Source organism: Malaclemys terrapin, chromosome 5 (genome assembly GCF_027887155.1).
Source record: "Malaclemys terrapin pileata isolate rMalTer1 chromosome 5, rMalTer1.hap1, whole genome shotgun sequence".
In the NCBI taxonomy this organism is placed as follows: domain Eukaryota; kingdom Metazoa; phylum Chordata; order Testudines; family Emydidae; genus Malaclemys; species Malaclemys terrapin.
Window position 1 is genome coordinate 2,804,089 of NC_071509.1, and position 12,663 is coordinate 2,816,751.

Consider the following 12,663-nt stretch of genomic DNA (forward strand, 5'->3'; position numbering starts at 1 on the left):
ACTCTGGGTCTGACCCACCCTCCTAGTAGGAGCTTGGACCTGGGTCCTAAGTGTGTGGCTGAGCTGAGTCAGTAACGTGTGTGTGGACAGAAGGGGGGTTGGACTCAAACCTGAGGCCACATCTGGGCTTAGTGTGCCATGTAGCCACACCCTGTGTTCCCCCAGGAGAGTCCATCTTTCACAGGTGTGTTGTGAGCGTAGACTGTAGACAAAAACTGGCCATCGCTTGCTAGGTACTGCTGACCTGGGCTGGATTCAAACTCCCAACCTGCTGCTGTGAGTTCTCATCAGCGCATATTGCTCGGGCATCGTAGGTGCCTTCGAGTCGCTCGCGGGATCCTGGATTCAACTCCCGTTGGCGTGTCAGACTAACGAAAGCTTCGCCTCTGACCAGAGCTTCAGCCCCACGTGCTGCGAGTTGAGTTCAAACCTGCTTCCCTGTGGCCAGTGGTTCTCAACCTCCTGCCTTGCTAGGACCTGCTGTGATAACTGGTTTTCCTATAGCCTACCGGTGAGCGCCACTGCAAGAACCAAGTGACAGGTCATAAAATGTCCCCAGATCCTGCTTCTCAGCCCATTTCTCATTGTGGGCCGCATCTGCAGCTCCCTGTGTGTTATGTGGGCCACATACTACCTGTATGGCCCTGAGGAGGTCACATGGGCCGCAGCTGTGTGCTGATTGGGCCACGGGTTGAGAACCACTGACCTAGACCAATACACGTCAATGGGAAAAGGTACAAAAGGGAGCCAGGAGAAGTGAATTAGGCCTGACACAAAGGCCCATTGATGTAACTCAAGGACTGTGTTAAGATTATGGCTCATATGCAAGAGAGGTTGGGGACCAGAAATCAGTGGAGCAAAATTGGTGTGTGGGAAATTAGGCCTAATTGCTGGACAAAATAATGAAGGGACGGGCTCTCCTGCCACCAGGTCCTTGTGACATCCTAAAAGGAACACATTTTTGGGAGAAAAATCAAGCAGCAGCTGTCTGACAACTGCTGGCCAGGAGATGGGTGGACAGGAAGGCGTGAGCTTTACTCTCATGGCAGCATGGTCAGGATCCGCTGATTCACCATTGGGTTGTCATTGTCCCGACCAGACGGGACCAAGTGCAGGACCCAGAGGGCATCACCACCTCCACTGGCTCTGGCTAAATCCCAGACACCACCTGGGATGTCAGACTTTGTCAAACCCCTTCCTCTCATCTCCCGGGTGTGTGTTTTCCTGTTGCCTTCTGTCTAATCAGAGCGTGGCTTAGCCGGCCAAGACCATATTGTGCAACGTTGCTGTGAGCCTGTGACCAGAAAGGCAGTAAAAGCAGTTCCCTAACTAACCCGATGCTGGGACAAGTTGGCCAGGGCTCGCAGTGGCTGATCAGGCCCTGGGCTGTGCAGGCAGTGAGCTCGCCAGTGAAAGGCAGCCCCAGAGCCAGAAGCCGTGTTGTGTCTCTGCTGTTCTTTTCTCTCCCTCTCCCTCTCTTGGCTTTTAGCAAATCGGCTTGGTCTTTAACCACCACCACAACAGTGACCGCTCCAGCCCACCTCAACGAACATCCTCTCTGTTCCCCAAACGGAGGGGTAGCATCGTCTTTGGTCCCACCTACGAGACTGTCAGACAAGGGGCTGAGGTCTCCGTACACCCCACCCCGAACCTTGTTTAAAACTTTAGTGCCAAGATCCTTTGGGCCCATGTATTCCAACTTAAAACAACAGGCCTCCGCTCCCTCCCCCACATGAGCCCTCTCTCCGTCGCCTGGGCCCTGCTTCCCCTTCGGCAGCATGGGCAGAGTGGGGTGGGTGTGATTCCTTCACACCTGCTGGTGACCTCCATGTTAAGAACACCTGCTCCGGGTTGGAGACGGCAGCTTAGTTCTTCTATCAGAGCACAAGGGCGAAAGCAGACCTGCTCTCACCGCTGCTTTCACTCCGTTCCCTGCCTCAAAAGCATTCCCCCGCCCCTGGCTGCAGAAGAGTATAATCGTTTATTTTGATTTCCATCACATAGCATACTTATCTGAAATACGGGATAAAGGCCTCACTAGTGCCACAGATCCAGCCATAGTGCCTGGTTCTTACACGTGTGTGTGTGTGGGGGGGTTACATGTGATATATAAAAATAAAAATTTGGGTTTACAAAAAAAATACATATACTTATCGAAAGGAGACGTTGTCACCAGTCACCATTGTTTTCTCCCTAGGCACACGCCCTGCCAGTAATCTACATATCAACTGGTATCAACTCCCCCTTCTTCTGCCCCGACGGAGTCTGTCTGTGGTCACTTTGGCTGAGCGGGGCCAGGAAAGAGGTTCCTGACCTTTAACTCCTGGGTAGGGACTAGCCGGCCAGTAGAATATTCATTAGCCAACTAAGGCAGCTCCCAGGCGCCAAACGAGCCAGCGAAGCTAGTCAGCTGGGGCCGGTGATGTGGTGAAGTGGGAATTTTTGTAATATTTTTAGGAAGCCCCAGCGTGCCTCAGTTTCCCCTGTATGCTGCATTGTTACCTAGTTGGGGGGGGGGGGAGAGGGAAACAGGTCTGTCTGCTCTTGGCAGAGGACATGGATGTGAATGGCTCCTAGCTGTCTGGGGCCTTAGGGCCCATATCAATGGAGTATCTGAGAAGACAATGGCAAATTCAGTCCCCAGGACTTTGAGACCTAGCAACCAAAGACCATGGAGGGCCCACCCCTCGGCAGGAAGCCAGGCAGTGTTTGCCCAGCTGGGGAACAAAGGGTGGCAGGAGTGCAGGGGGTAGTGGCCCGCCTGAACTGGGACAAGGCGAGGTCAGAGGGACAGGGCTCCGGGCTCTGAGCTGACTAGGATGGAGTGGGCTATAACTTTCTTTTCCTTACGCTAACCCAGGACATCTGCTGTGTTCCAGTCACCTAATAAACCTCACTGCATCCCCACGCTCTGTGAGTGCCCCTGCATCGCTCCCTAAGATCATACAAGTCTCCCTGGGGGCCCATCTCAGTAGGACTCGCTGAGCGGAGCTCACGGGGTGAAGAAGCGATGCTGCAGGCCTGGAGGTCCAGCCCAAGGAAGCGGTGAAGCATGGCTCACCCTGGAGGAAGAACGAGACCCCTAGGGGGTCTGGCACTGAAGGGTTCCTCCTGGAGACTGTTCCAAAGCTGGGACCACAGCTCCGATCCTGCGGCTCTGTGCCCGGTGGCAAGCCCCAGCGGGGTACAGAACTGCCAGGGCAGAGCGCTCCCCCTGGTTTCAGTCCCTGGAGGAGTGAGTGCCACTTGCTGCGCTGCATGCAGAGGTCACCAGGAGAACATCAGCCGGGGAGCTCTCTGAACTTCACGCCAGTAAACCGTCCAGGCAACGGTGCCTGCATCATGGAGACAGAGCCGGTTTATCACGTCGCCTCCTGCTGGCCACCAGGCTGCGTTTGCTGCCAGCTGGTCTCTGCGTTTACTTGGCCGAGACACACATGTGTGCCTGGGTGCGGGGTTGGCGTTCTGCTGAAGGTCCTGCTAAGGACCACTCTTGAGAGGCCTTTGAGTCCCGAATCATGAGTTTGACTGGCTCGAGCCTCACGCGCCAGGGGGAACTGCCCCAAGATAAAACAAGCCAAGAACAAATCCTGTTTCTGCGTGAGAGGAAGAAGGGTTTGCGGCCGGAGGAGGCCTTCTCTTGTAGCTTTCTTCCTACAGGAGCAGAGGGCTTGTGAACGCAGAGGGTCCTTCTCCCTATTCAAGGAGGCTGCTGGCAACATTGTCCAGCTCCCGTGCAGTAGCTACTGGCGTAGAGGTCATGGAAACTTGGTTAGGGGCTGGATCACTCGACGATTCCCTGTTCTGTTCATTCCCTCTGAAGCACCTGGCATTGGAAGGCAGGATACTGGGCTAGATGGACCAGTGGTCTGACCCGGTCTGGCCGTTATGTTCTTAGGGTCACCGCTGCCTTGGCGTGTCCCTGTAGGATAAATGTTCTGCATCACCCTGCTGTGGCGGAGGGTAGCCTTGTGACACAGCAATGCCCCAAGTGAATTCAGGACTCCTCCGATGGAGCGAGTCTGGGGCAGGGACATGAAAAGCATGGCTGGAACCCTGACCGCTGCCAAGGTCCCAGTGAGGACCATGGGTTCCCCGTGGCTTGGTTAGGTTTGTGAGTCCATGAACCGTTGTTCCCTGGCAACGTAAAGCTCCTTCAAGTCCAGTATCGCTGCTGCTGAGGATGCGAAGTGACTGCGTCTCGTGGTGTGAAACCCGCATGGACGTGAGCACCGAGGCAGGTGCTGTCAGGGGAGAGGGGCGGATGGTGGTGGAAGACACGCCCCACGCCCCTGCCGCCTCTGAGCTGTCCCTTCCTTTGGGGCTCAATTGGACAGGAAGTCGATGGCAGCCCTGACCGTCTTGGAGGTCCTGACGTCCATGGCTGCCACCTTGAGCTCCGTGTCCCCGAACTGCATGCTGGCCCGGATCTCCCGCCGCCGGCTCTTGGGGCCGCTGGGCTCGTCCAGCTCGTCCAGCTCCAGGCTGATGGTGCCGCACTTCCTCACCCCCGGGTCGGTGATGTAGACCACGTCGTCCGTGGCGCAGCAGTAGATGTTGATGATGATCTTCCGCTGCCCCACCCTGGCCGGGCAGTAGCTCCTCTGCACCACCTCGCCCAGGGCCACCGACTGGTCCACGGAGACAAACTTCTCAAAGATGTCCGTGCACCAGTTCTTCCCCTCCTTCACCAGCAGCTTCTCCTTGGGGTGCTTCCCCTCCACAAATTTGTTGAGTACCCCCACGCCATAGGTCAGGGGTGAGCGCCTGACCCTGACGATGGTGGGGTCGAGGCCGAAGAGCACCGCCCCTTTGAGGATGGTCAGCCCGACGTCCTGGGGGATGATGACGCGACACAGGCTGCCGAAGGCCGATTGGACGGCGTGCTGGAGCATCGCTGACTCTGCAAAGCCCCCTACCAGGAAGAGGAACTTGATGCCTTTGACGTCTGGCTTCTTCAGGAGGTCGTCTGGGAAAGGAAAAGAGGGTGAAACGGTGAACCTGGCCCTGCTACTGACTGCGTTGGGCTAGGCGGCCATAACGTCTCCATTAACCCCTGGGAAGAGCAGGGGAGCGGCCCGTGAGGGACGGGGGAGGGGGGAGAGTGACTCAAAAGGAGCTCATCCAATAGGGTGAATCCATGGGGTGGGGGTGGGGGTCATGACCCAAAACGAAGCTATTCAGTGGGGGAGGGGGCGCTGGATGGGTTGAAGGGAAGGACCGACTAGGGCCCTCGCCTGGGACCCAGGACTGCAGGGTTCGAGTCCCTGCTCTTACTCAGAGGCCAGAAGGGACCACGGTGCACATCGAGTTTGACCTCCCAAGTAACCCCAGCCAGAGTCCTGCCCTGGATTAACGCCTGTTTGAACCGGAGCCTGTCGGTCAGAAAATCACCCTGTTTGGAGTTAAAAATTGCCCCCAAAGAAGAATCAACCACGAGCCTTGGGAAATTGTCCTGCGGGCAAGACTTTGGGCAGGTCAGTGTCTCTCTGTGCCTCAGTTTCTCCTCTGTTCAGTGCGGATAAGAGCTCTGCCCTACAGCCAAACCCAGTAAAGACGGCGAAGCTGTCAGAGCCCGTGCCGATGGGGGCTGGATAAGCAGCTAGGCAAAGACCCAGCAGGGAGAGCGGGCAGCAAATGTAGGCGGGGGTTTGCAATGAGCAGATGTCTGTGAAGCTGAGATTCCTGTGCATGTTAGATCGGGTCCCTGGGAGGGCACAAAAGCTAGTGCAATTTTGGGCTGCAGAAGCATAAGAAACGGCCAGCCTGGGTCAGACCAACAGTGGCCAAAGCCAGGTGCTTCAGGGAATGAACAGAACAGGGCAATTAGTGAGTGATCCACCCCCTGTTGGCCAGTCCCAGGTTCTGGCAGTCTGAGTTTAGGGACACACAGAACATGGGGCTGCGTCCCTGCCCATCCTGGCTAATAGCCATCGATGGACCTGTCCTCCAGGGACTTACCTAGTTCTGTTTTGAATCCAGTTACACTTTTGGCCTTCACAACATCCCCTGGCAAGGAGTTCCGCAGGTTGACTGTGTGCCGTGTGAAGAAATACTGCCTTTTCTTTGTTTTAAACCTGCTGCTTATTAATTTCATTGGGTGACGCCTAGTTCTTGTGTTATGAGAAGGAGTAAATAACACTTCCCATTTACTTTCTCCAAACCAGTCATGATTTTATAGACCTCCGTCATATCCCCCCTTAGTCGTCTCTTTTCCAAGCTGAACAGTCCCAGTCTTATTTCTCTCTCCTCATCTGGAAGCTCTTCCATACCCCCTCATCGTTTGTGTGCCCTTCCCTGTATAATTCTAACATAGCTTATCTGAGATGGGTCGATCAGAACTGCCCGCAGTATTCAAGGTGTGGGCGTCCCATGGGTTTAGCTGGGGACCAGTGACCAGAGAGGGGCACTATGATATTTTCTGTCCCTTTCCTAATGACTCCCAACATTCAGTTCGCTTTTCTGGCTGCCGCTCCCATTGAGTGGATGTTTGAGACCCAACCCTGCGGGCTCCACGAGCGCTCTCTGGAGTGGTAACAGCTCGCCGAGAGCCCAGCCCTGTGTATGGCTAGTTGGGGTTATGGGTTCCAGGGCCCGTTACTTTGCACTTGTCACCACTGAAAATGGCGACAGGGAGAGGAAAGTCCCTTTCCCGCGGTCCTGCAGCGACGGCACGTCCTGGTCACTTCTTTGTCAGATATTGACGCAGTGCAGGCCGGTCAGAGATGAGCAGCTGAAACACTCAGGCCTTGGAGGGATCCAGGGAGGAGTTAGATCTGTGGAACTGGTGGAGGTGGGGAACAGACCAGGTGACCAGTAGTGGTAGTGGGGCACAGTCTGGCCCCCCAGTGCTGCACTGTCTGAGCAGCTCACAGACATTAGCAAATTTCGCCTCATCCCTGTGAGGTAGGTATATCACCAGCCCCTGTTTTATAGATGGAGAAACTGAGGCACAGAGAGCTAAGTGAGTGGCCAAAGATCACCCAGGCGTCTCTGGCAGTGTTGGGATCTGAGCCCTGGTCTCGAGTCCCAGCCCAGCCCCTGCACGCCGGAGCCCATCTTTCCTTCCCCAGTCGCTGCTGAGAAGAAACGAAGAGAGGAGAAGCCCAGTGAGGCTCTGGCAGGGCTATTAAACCACCTGCTTCAGCCAATCTCTATCAGCGAGTCAGCGGAGAACTAACAGGGGCAGCAGGGCTCTGACATCGGCCTCTGCAGCATCGGCTGCTGGCCCCTGGCAGAGACGGGAGCCTGGGCCTAGGGGATGACCTCGTCTGGCCACGTCTCTGTTCTAGGCCGACCCCCAGGCCCGCTCAGGCTGTGGAACCGCTCCAAGTAATGACCAGAGCCACCGGCAAGTGTCTGAACCTGCTGGCACACGTGACGCACAGAGCGACTGCACCGGGCACGGGATGGACCCGGGGAACGGGAGCCAAGGACCTACCTAGGTACGGTCCACCTCCCCTAGACCTGACGCTCTTCGGGGCTCACCCCCTCCAGCGAGGGGGGCAAGCTGTGATCGAAGCCCAGGAGATGAAGCTGGTGTGTGGACTCGGGCTGAGGCACAGCTAGGTGGGAAAGGCTGGAACAAGGGAGCCCAGGTTCATGGCTCTGCCCCTCTCTCAGCAAGGGGGGGGCTCCTCTCTCCCCAGGCTGGCTCAGCCCCCACGGTAAGGGAAGTAACAGGACTTGGGGCTCGGCCAGGGTCCCTTCGCTCGGCCCTACCGATGTGCCGGATGATCTGGCTGACGGTCGGCTGGAAGAGGTCGTTCATGGCCTCCGACGACATTCGCAGCATCCCCTGCGAGGACCACTTCACAAAGTTCACGCTGGGGGCACAAGAGCGGAGGGGAGTGACTCTCCTGGGCTCCCACATGCTGGGCCAACTGGTGCCCAGCCCCCAGGGGCAGCCCGCTCTTACTCCTGCCGCAGAGAGCAATGGGAAGGGGGCTGTGTCCTCCAGCGCCCTGCCCCCATCACCTTCCCCCTCGCCCCCCGCCATGGGCAGCCAGGACTGCATGGGCAGCAAGATCAGAACATGCATTCTGCCCCTAAAAGCCCAGATCAGTCCCCCGCGTGGCCCATCAGCTCAGTGCTGCTTGGCCCTGCCTTGGTGCATCTCCACCTCCACCCTGCCCTCCCCCTGGCACTGGCTCTGATCTGCCAGCTCTGGGCCACCTGCCCCTGGGCCACGCCTGGCCGCAGCCTCTGCATCATGCCCGACCCCTCGCCAGCCCCTGCCCTTGTGCCCACAAACAGCCAGGTGGGGGAGGCCAAGAAAGGTATCCACACCCCTTCCAAACGCCCCACCACCCTGAGTAACTTCCTAGACGCTGAGTCCCCAGGCTGGGCCCAGAGGCATGGCCCTCTGTTGTTAAAGGGAAGGGAATGACCCCATCAGCAGGTACCAGTAGTAGGCTGTTGTCTTCCATGTGAACTAGCCACCAGAGGGGGATGTGACACATGATCTCATCCAGAGCTCCTGGCCCACCTCCCCCCACACCCCGGGGGATGCGTACCAAGCACACCGCAGCCCCAGCCAGCCCCCCAAGTCACCTGCTCCGCTTGAGTGCCGTCTCCACGTTCTGGCCCCGGTGCCTGCGGTAGAAGTCGATGAAGGAGAAGGGCAGCGAGACGTTGAGGGGGTTGGAGCGGAAGGGCGCTGCCGCCCTCTTGCGGGCCTCGAAGGCGATGGTCAGGTCCACCCAGGCTGCCGGGCGCTTGGCCTTGAAGGTGGCGATGAAATCCTCCCCGAAGATCTGGCCCAGCAGCGTCTCGAAGGCCAGGTCCACCCCCACCGCCCCATAGGGGCCACCTGCAATGCACAGCCACTGCGGAGTTATGGGGTGTGCGCAGAGCGGCTCTGCCCAGGGCAGGAACAGGCCCCCGGGAGTGATGGACACCCTGCTGGGACGGGTCAGGGCTCCCCAGAGGGGGAGATGGCGGTTGAGCTTGTCTGGGTGAAGGCGTTTTCTGGTTATGGGACTGACTGAGGTGTTAATAGCACAGCTGATAGCAGGGGCAGGGGTTGGCCAAGCGTCACCCACACAAAGCTCTGCTAGTTCTGACATACAGCCTGCCCTGGTCCTCCAGCCGCTCCCCCCTCCAGCTCCGGCCCCCACAGCTCTGCCGGTGCCCCTCAATCCTGCCCCACAACCCCCTGCTATCCCAGCCCTGGGCTCCCCCCACAGCCCTGCCAGGGCCCCTCAAGCCCAACCCACAGCCCCCCACCCCACTTGCAGGCCTAGGGTACCCCAGGCCCCAGCGCTGCTGGAACCCCTCAATCCCAACCCACAGAGCTGCCCTGCTAGGCCAGCCCGGGGCACCCATGGGAGCCACGCGGCTAAGGAGCCAGAAGTGGTACCTGGGTCCACCCCAGACACACAGGACCTCCACCCAGATGGTGGGGGCTCCCGGTGGTCCCCACATTCACCCAGCTCTTGGGACTCCATGGGCTTTTGGGGGGGATTCAGCCCGCATCCTGGGGAAGGCTGAAGGGGGAACTCTCCACAAGGAGCCGTCCCCCCATGGCGCAGCGTCCGGGGCTGGGTTCGGTGGGAAGAGGACCTGCTAACTGGTGGACCAGGCCGACGAATGCTCTACGTGTCCAGCTATCTGGTGGTTACATGCTGCCCCCATCACAGGGGGCGTGGAGCCCCTTTTCCCCAGCCCTCTGCAAAGACTAACCAAGTCATTATCAGCTTCCCCCCCCACCCAGTATTATCACTCCCCATCACACACATGGGGAAACTGAGGCGCAGAGCAGCACCTATCCACTGCAGTCAGAAAACAGGGCTGGGGCTAGATCCAGGAACTCCCCAGCTACCAGCCGCATGGGCAGCCTGCAGGACTCTGCCCCTCGGGAAGCCTGGCAGGCAGGGCTTCATTTGTAATGACAGTGGTGCCGGAGCTCGGCCCGGGTAGCAGCCGCCTCGCGCCAGGCGATGGAAATTAGCTAGCCCTGGGAACAGACAGCAGGGAGCAGCCCGGCCTGCTACCCTCCTGCATGGCCAAGGCTGGAACTAGCCAAAGCGCCAGCCGATGGTGCTCAAAACTAGGTAGCCGCATTTGTGGAAGTGGGAGGCCCAATAAAACCTGTTCGGCTGGGGCTTGTCTGTCGCTTTCTGGCACCACTCAGTAGCTGCTTTTGCAGGGGCTTGACAAAACCCACACAAACCGAGATGACCTCAGAACACAAAGCTGTTACTGACGACCTCCTTCCCCTAATCATGATCAGGTGTGTGACAGGCCTGTAGTCTGCGGGGAAGGGAGGGTCTGGTCTCTGCTCCCGGGCCCTCCCCTCTCAATAACCTCACTGCACAAAACCCTTCTGCCATGCGACTGGGAAACTTTACCACAGCAACCCAGTTTTGTCTCTCACGCTTCTCTTACGGGGCTTAACGTGACTCCAGTCCACTGCAATTCAGCAGCATCGCTGCCCATCACGGGGACCTCTGCGGGCCCCCAGCAAATCCTCCGGTTGGAAGTCTATAGCTAGTTTCCCTATGGACACCAGATGGTGCTACAGCCCCTCGCTGCACTGAGACGCTGGGCCTGGGAGCGGGGCCGGGGCTGCAGGCTGAGGTGCACTGGGGAACGGTCCCTGGGAGACGCTGTCTCCCCAGCTGAACGGGTCGCTCCTGAGCTTTTAGGCCTTGTCTACACTACACGGTTTTAGGCAGACATCATAAAAACACCCCCCCCCCTCCCCAAGTGGCGTCGGGCTGATGTCACTGGAGTTAGGGCCAGGTCATGTCTGTGTAGACACTGTTTTCCTTACATCAGCTGCTGGCTGTCATTCTTGTCAATTTCATGCTATTAAATTGACAAGAAAGCCGGCTCCGGCTCTGGAGCCCGGCTGCCACCTCGGCTCCCGGCTTAGGCTGCTGCCCGGGCTCCCCACAGGGACCCCTGCTGCCCCCCCGGGGTCCCTGCTCCCCACCGGGAGCATGGCAGCCGACCGGACTCCTGGGGCAGATCTCCCCGCAGGAGACGAGAAGCCCCAGGTGGTTCCCCCTGCTCCTGGCTGGGCGTGCAGAGGCGAGAAGCCCCGGGCAGCTGCCCCACTGCTCCTGGCTGGGAGTGGGGAGGAGAGAAGACGGGGAGGGGGGCAGATGGAGCTGCATGGAGCGGAGACCCCTGGCTCTCAGCCCCCCACACTGTCCCTCTTCAGTGGGTGGACGTGCGCCTGGTGAGGACACGCACCACCAGCAGGAGGGTCGTGTGGACATCAGCCACCACAGTCGTTAACGCGGTGGCTGTAAGGCGACCTAACATAGGTCGACTTATCTGTGTGGTGTAGACAGAGACTCACTTTGGCCAGTCACCTTCTGCGTCTCGGGAACACGCCCGTCAGCGGGGACACCCAGCGGGCAGGGGACAGCCACCAGGGGAATGGGAACAATCCCACACTGGCCACTACGGGGGAGTGGGGTGCTCTAGAGACATCCGAATCACCAGGGCTCCTTGGACACGTCCCGCTACCGCAATCCAAGGCCGCGCCCGAGCCCCTCCCCCAGGCCTGAAATTTAGACCCAGTTACGGCCATTGCAGCTCCAGCTCACCCCTTGGGTCACCCCCCCCCCCACACACACACACACTGCCTTTGCCCAAAACACCGGCCTTCATCACCCACCGAGTCAGAGAGGGCAAAGCCAGAAGGGACCACCAGTGCATCCCGTCTGCCCTGCTGTATAGCCCGGGCCAGCGACCCCGCCCAGCACTCGCGCCCTGACCCAGCCACAGGAGTGACCCCAGGGGTGACAGCCTGCAGGAGCCCAGGCGGGACCGAGCGGCACCAGCGCCTGAGGGCACCTCTATGGCAGGGAACTGATTAGGTGAGACACGCCCAGCCGATCCTGGCAACTGACTTGCACCCAGATGCAACAGAGGAAGATGATCCTTCCCCCCCCCAATACAGAGGGTCAGCCGTTAGCTGGGGGCAGAGAGGGGGAAGCATTTGTGGGTCTGATCCAAAGGCCATGGGAGTCTTTCCACCGGCTCCAACAGGCACTGAATTGGGCCCTTGGCACATGACTCCCGGGCATCGCCATCCTACCTGAGGCTTTGTAGAGCTCTTTGAGCGTCCCTTGCGGCTGCTCGATCTGGTGGACGGTCAGATCCACCGTCCCGCCACCGCAGTCAGCCACGATGTAACGGTCCCCTGGAAGAAAATAACAACAGCCTCCCCTAGGTCTCATCATCCATGGCTCTCGAACCAGGCCGATCTCATGGCCCCCATTTTGCAGGTGGGGAAACTGAGGCACGGAGCGGGGAAGTGACCTGCCCAAGGTCGCCAAGCAGACCAGTGGGAGAGCCAGGCACAGAACTCAGGTGTCCTGAGTCGCAGACCAGCGAGGCAGGAGAACTGTGCTCGTACAGACACCGGGTCCTCAGAGCCTGCCCCCTCCTTTCTGCCATGTGACATGGGGGGTGGCAGCCCCGATGCAGCCAAGTGCCCATCCCTCGCCCACGCCCCTCACTCTCTGCCTCTGCACAGTTGCAAAGCTCGGGACTGAGGGCCAGAGCAGGGCAGGATGCAGCTGGGAGGCGAACCTAGCCCGGGGTGGGCAAACTACAGCCCGTGAGTCGGATCCAGCCCATCAGGTCTTTCAATCCGTCCCGCTGGAGCGCCAGCCCCGTTGCATCGCGGGGCTAAGGCAGGCT

General features: G+C 59.0%; 1 protein-coding gene across 3 annotated transcripts in view; it reads right to left on the reverse strand.

Moving 5' to 3' along the window:
- Positions 1 to 1,962: 1,962 nt before the first annotated feature.
- Positions 1,963 to 12,663, reverse strand: part of HSPA12B (heat shock protein family A (Hsp70) member 12B) — a 61,426-nt gene continuing 50,725 nt past the window's right edge. For all 3 annotated transcript variants that reach the window (XM_054030317.1, XM_054030315.1, XM_054030316.1), the window contains 4 exons: positions 12,056 to 12,160; positions 8,554 to 8,812; positions 7,723 to 7,826; positions 1,963 to 4,969 (listed from right to left, as the gene is read on the reverse strand). In XM_054030317.1, the coding sequence (XP_053886292.1) occupies positions 4,326 to 4,969; positions 7,723 to 7,826; positions 8,554 to 8,812; positions 12,056 to 12,160 (1,112 nt within the window). In that variant the 3' untranslated portion in view covers positions 1,963 to 4,325. The remainder of the gene's footprint in view (positions 4,970 to 7,722; positions 7,827 to 8,553; positions 8,813 to 12,055; positions 12,161 to 12,663) is intronic.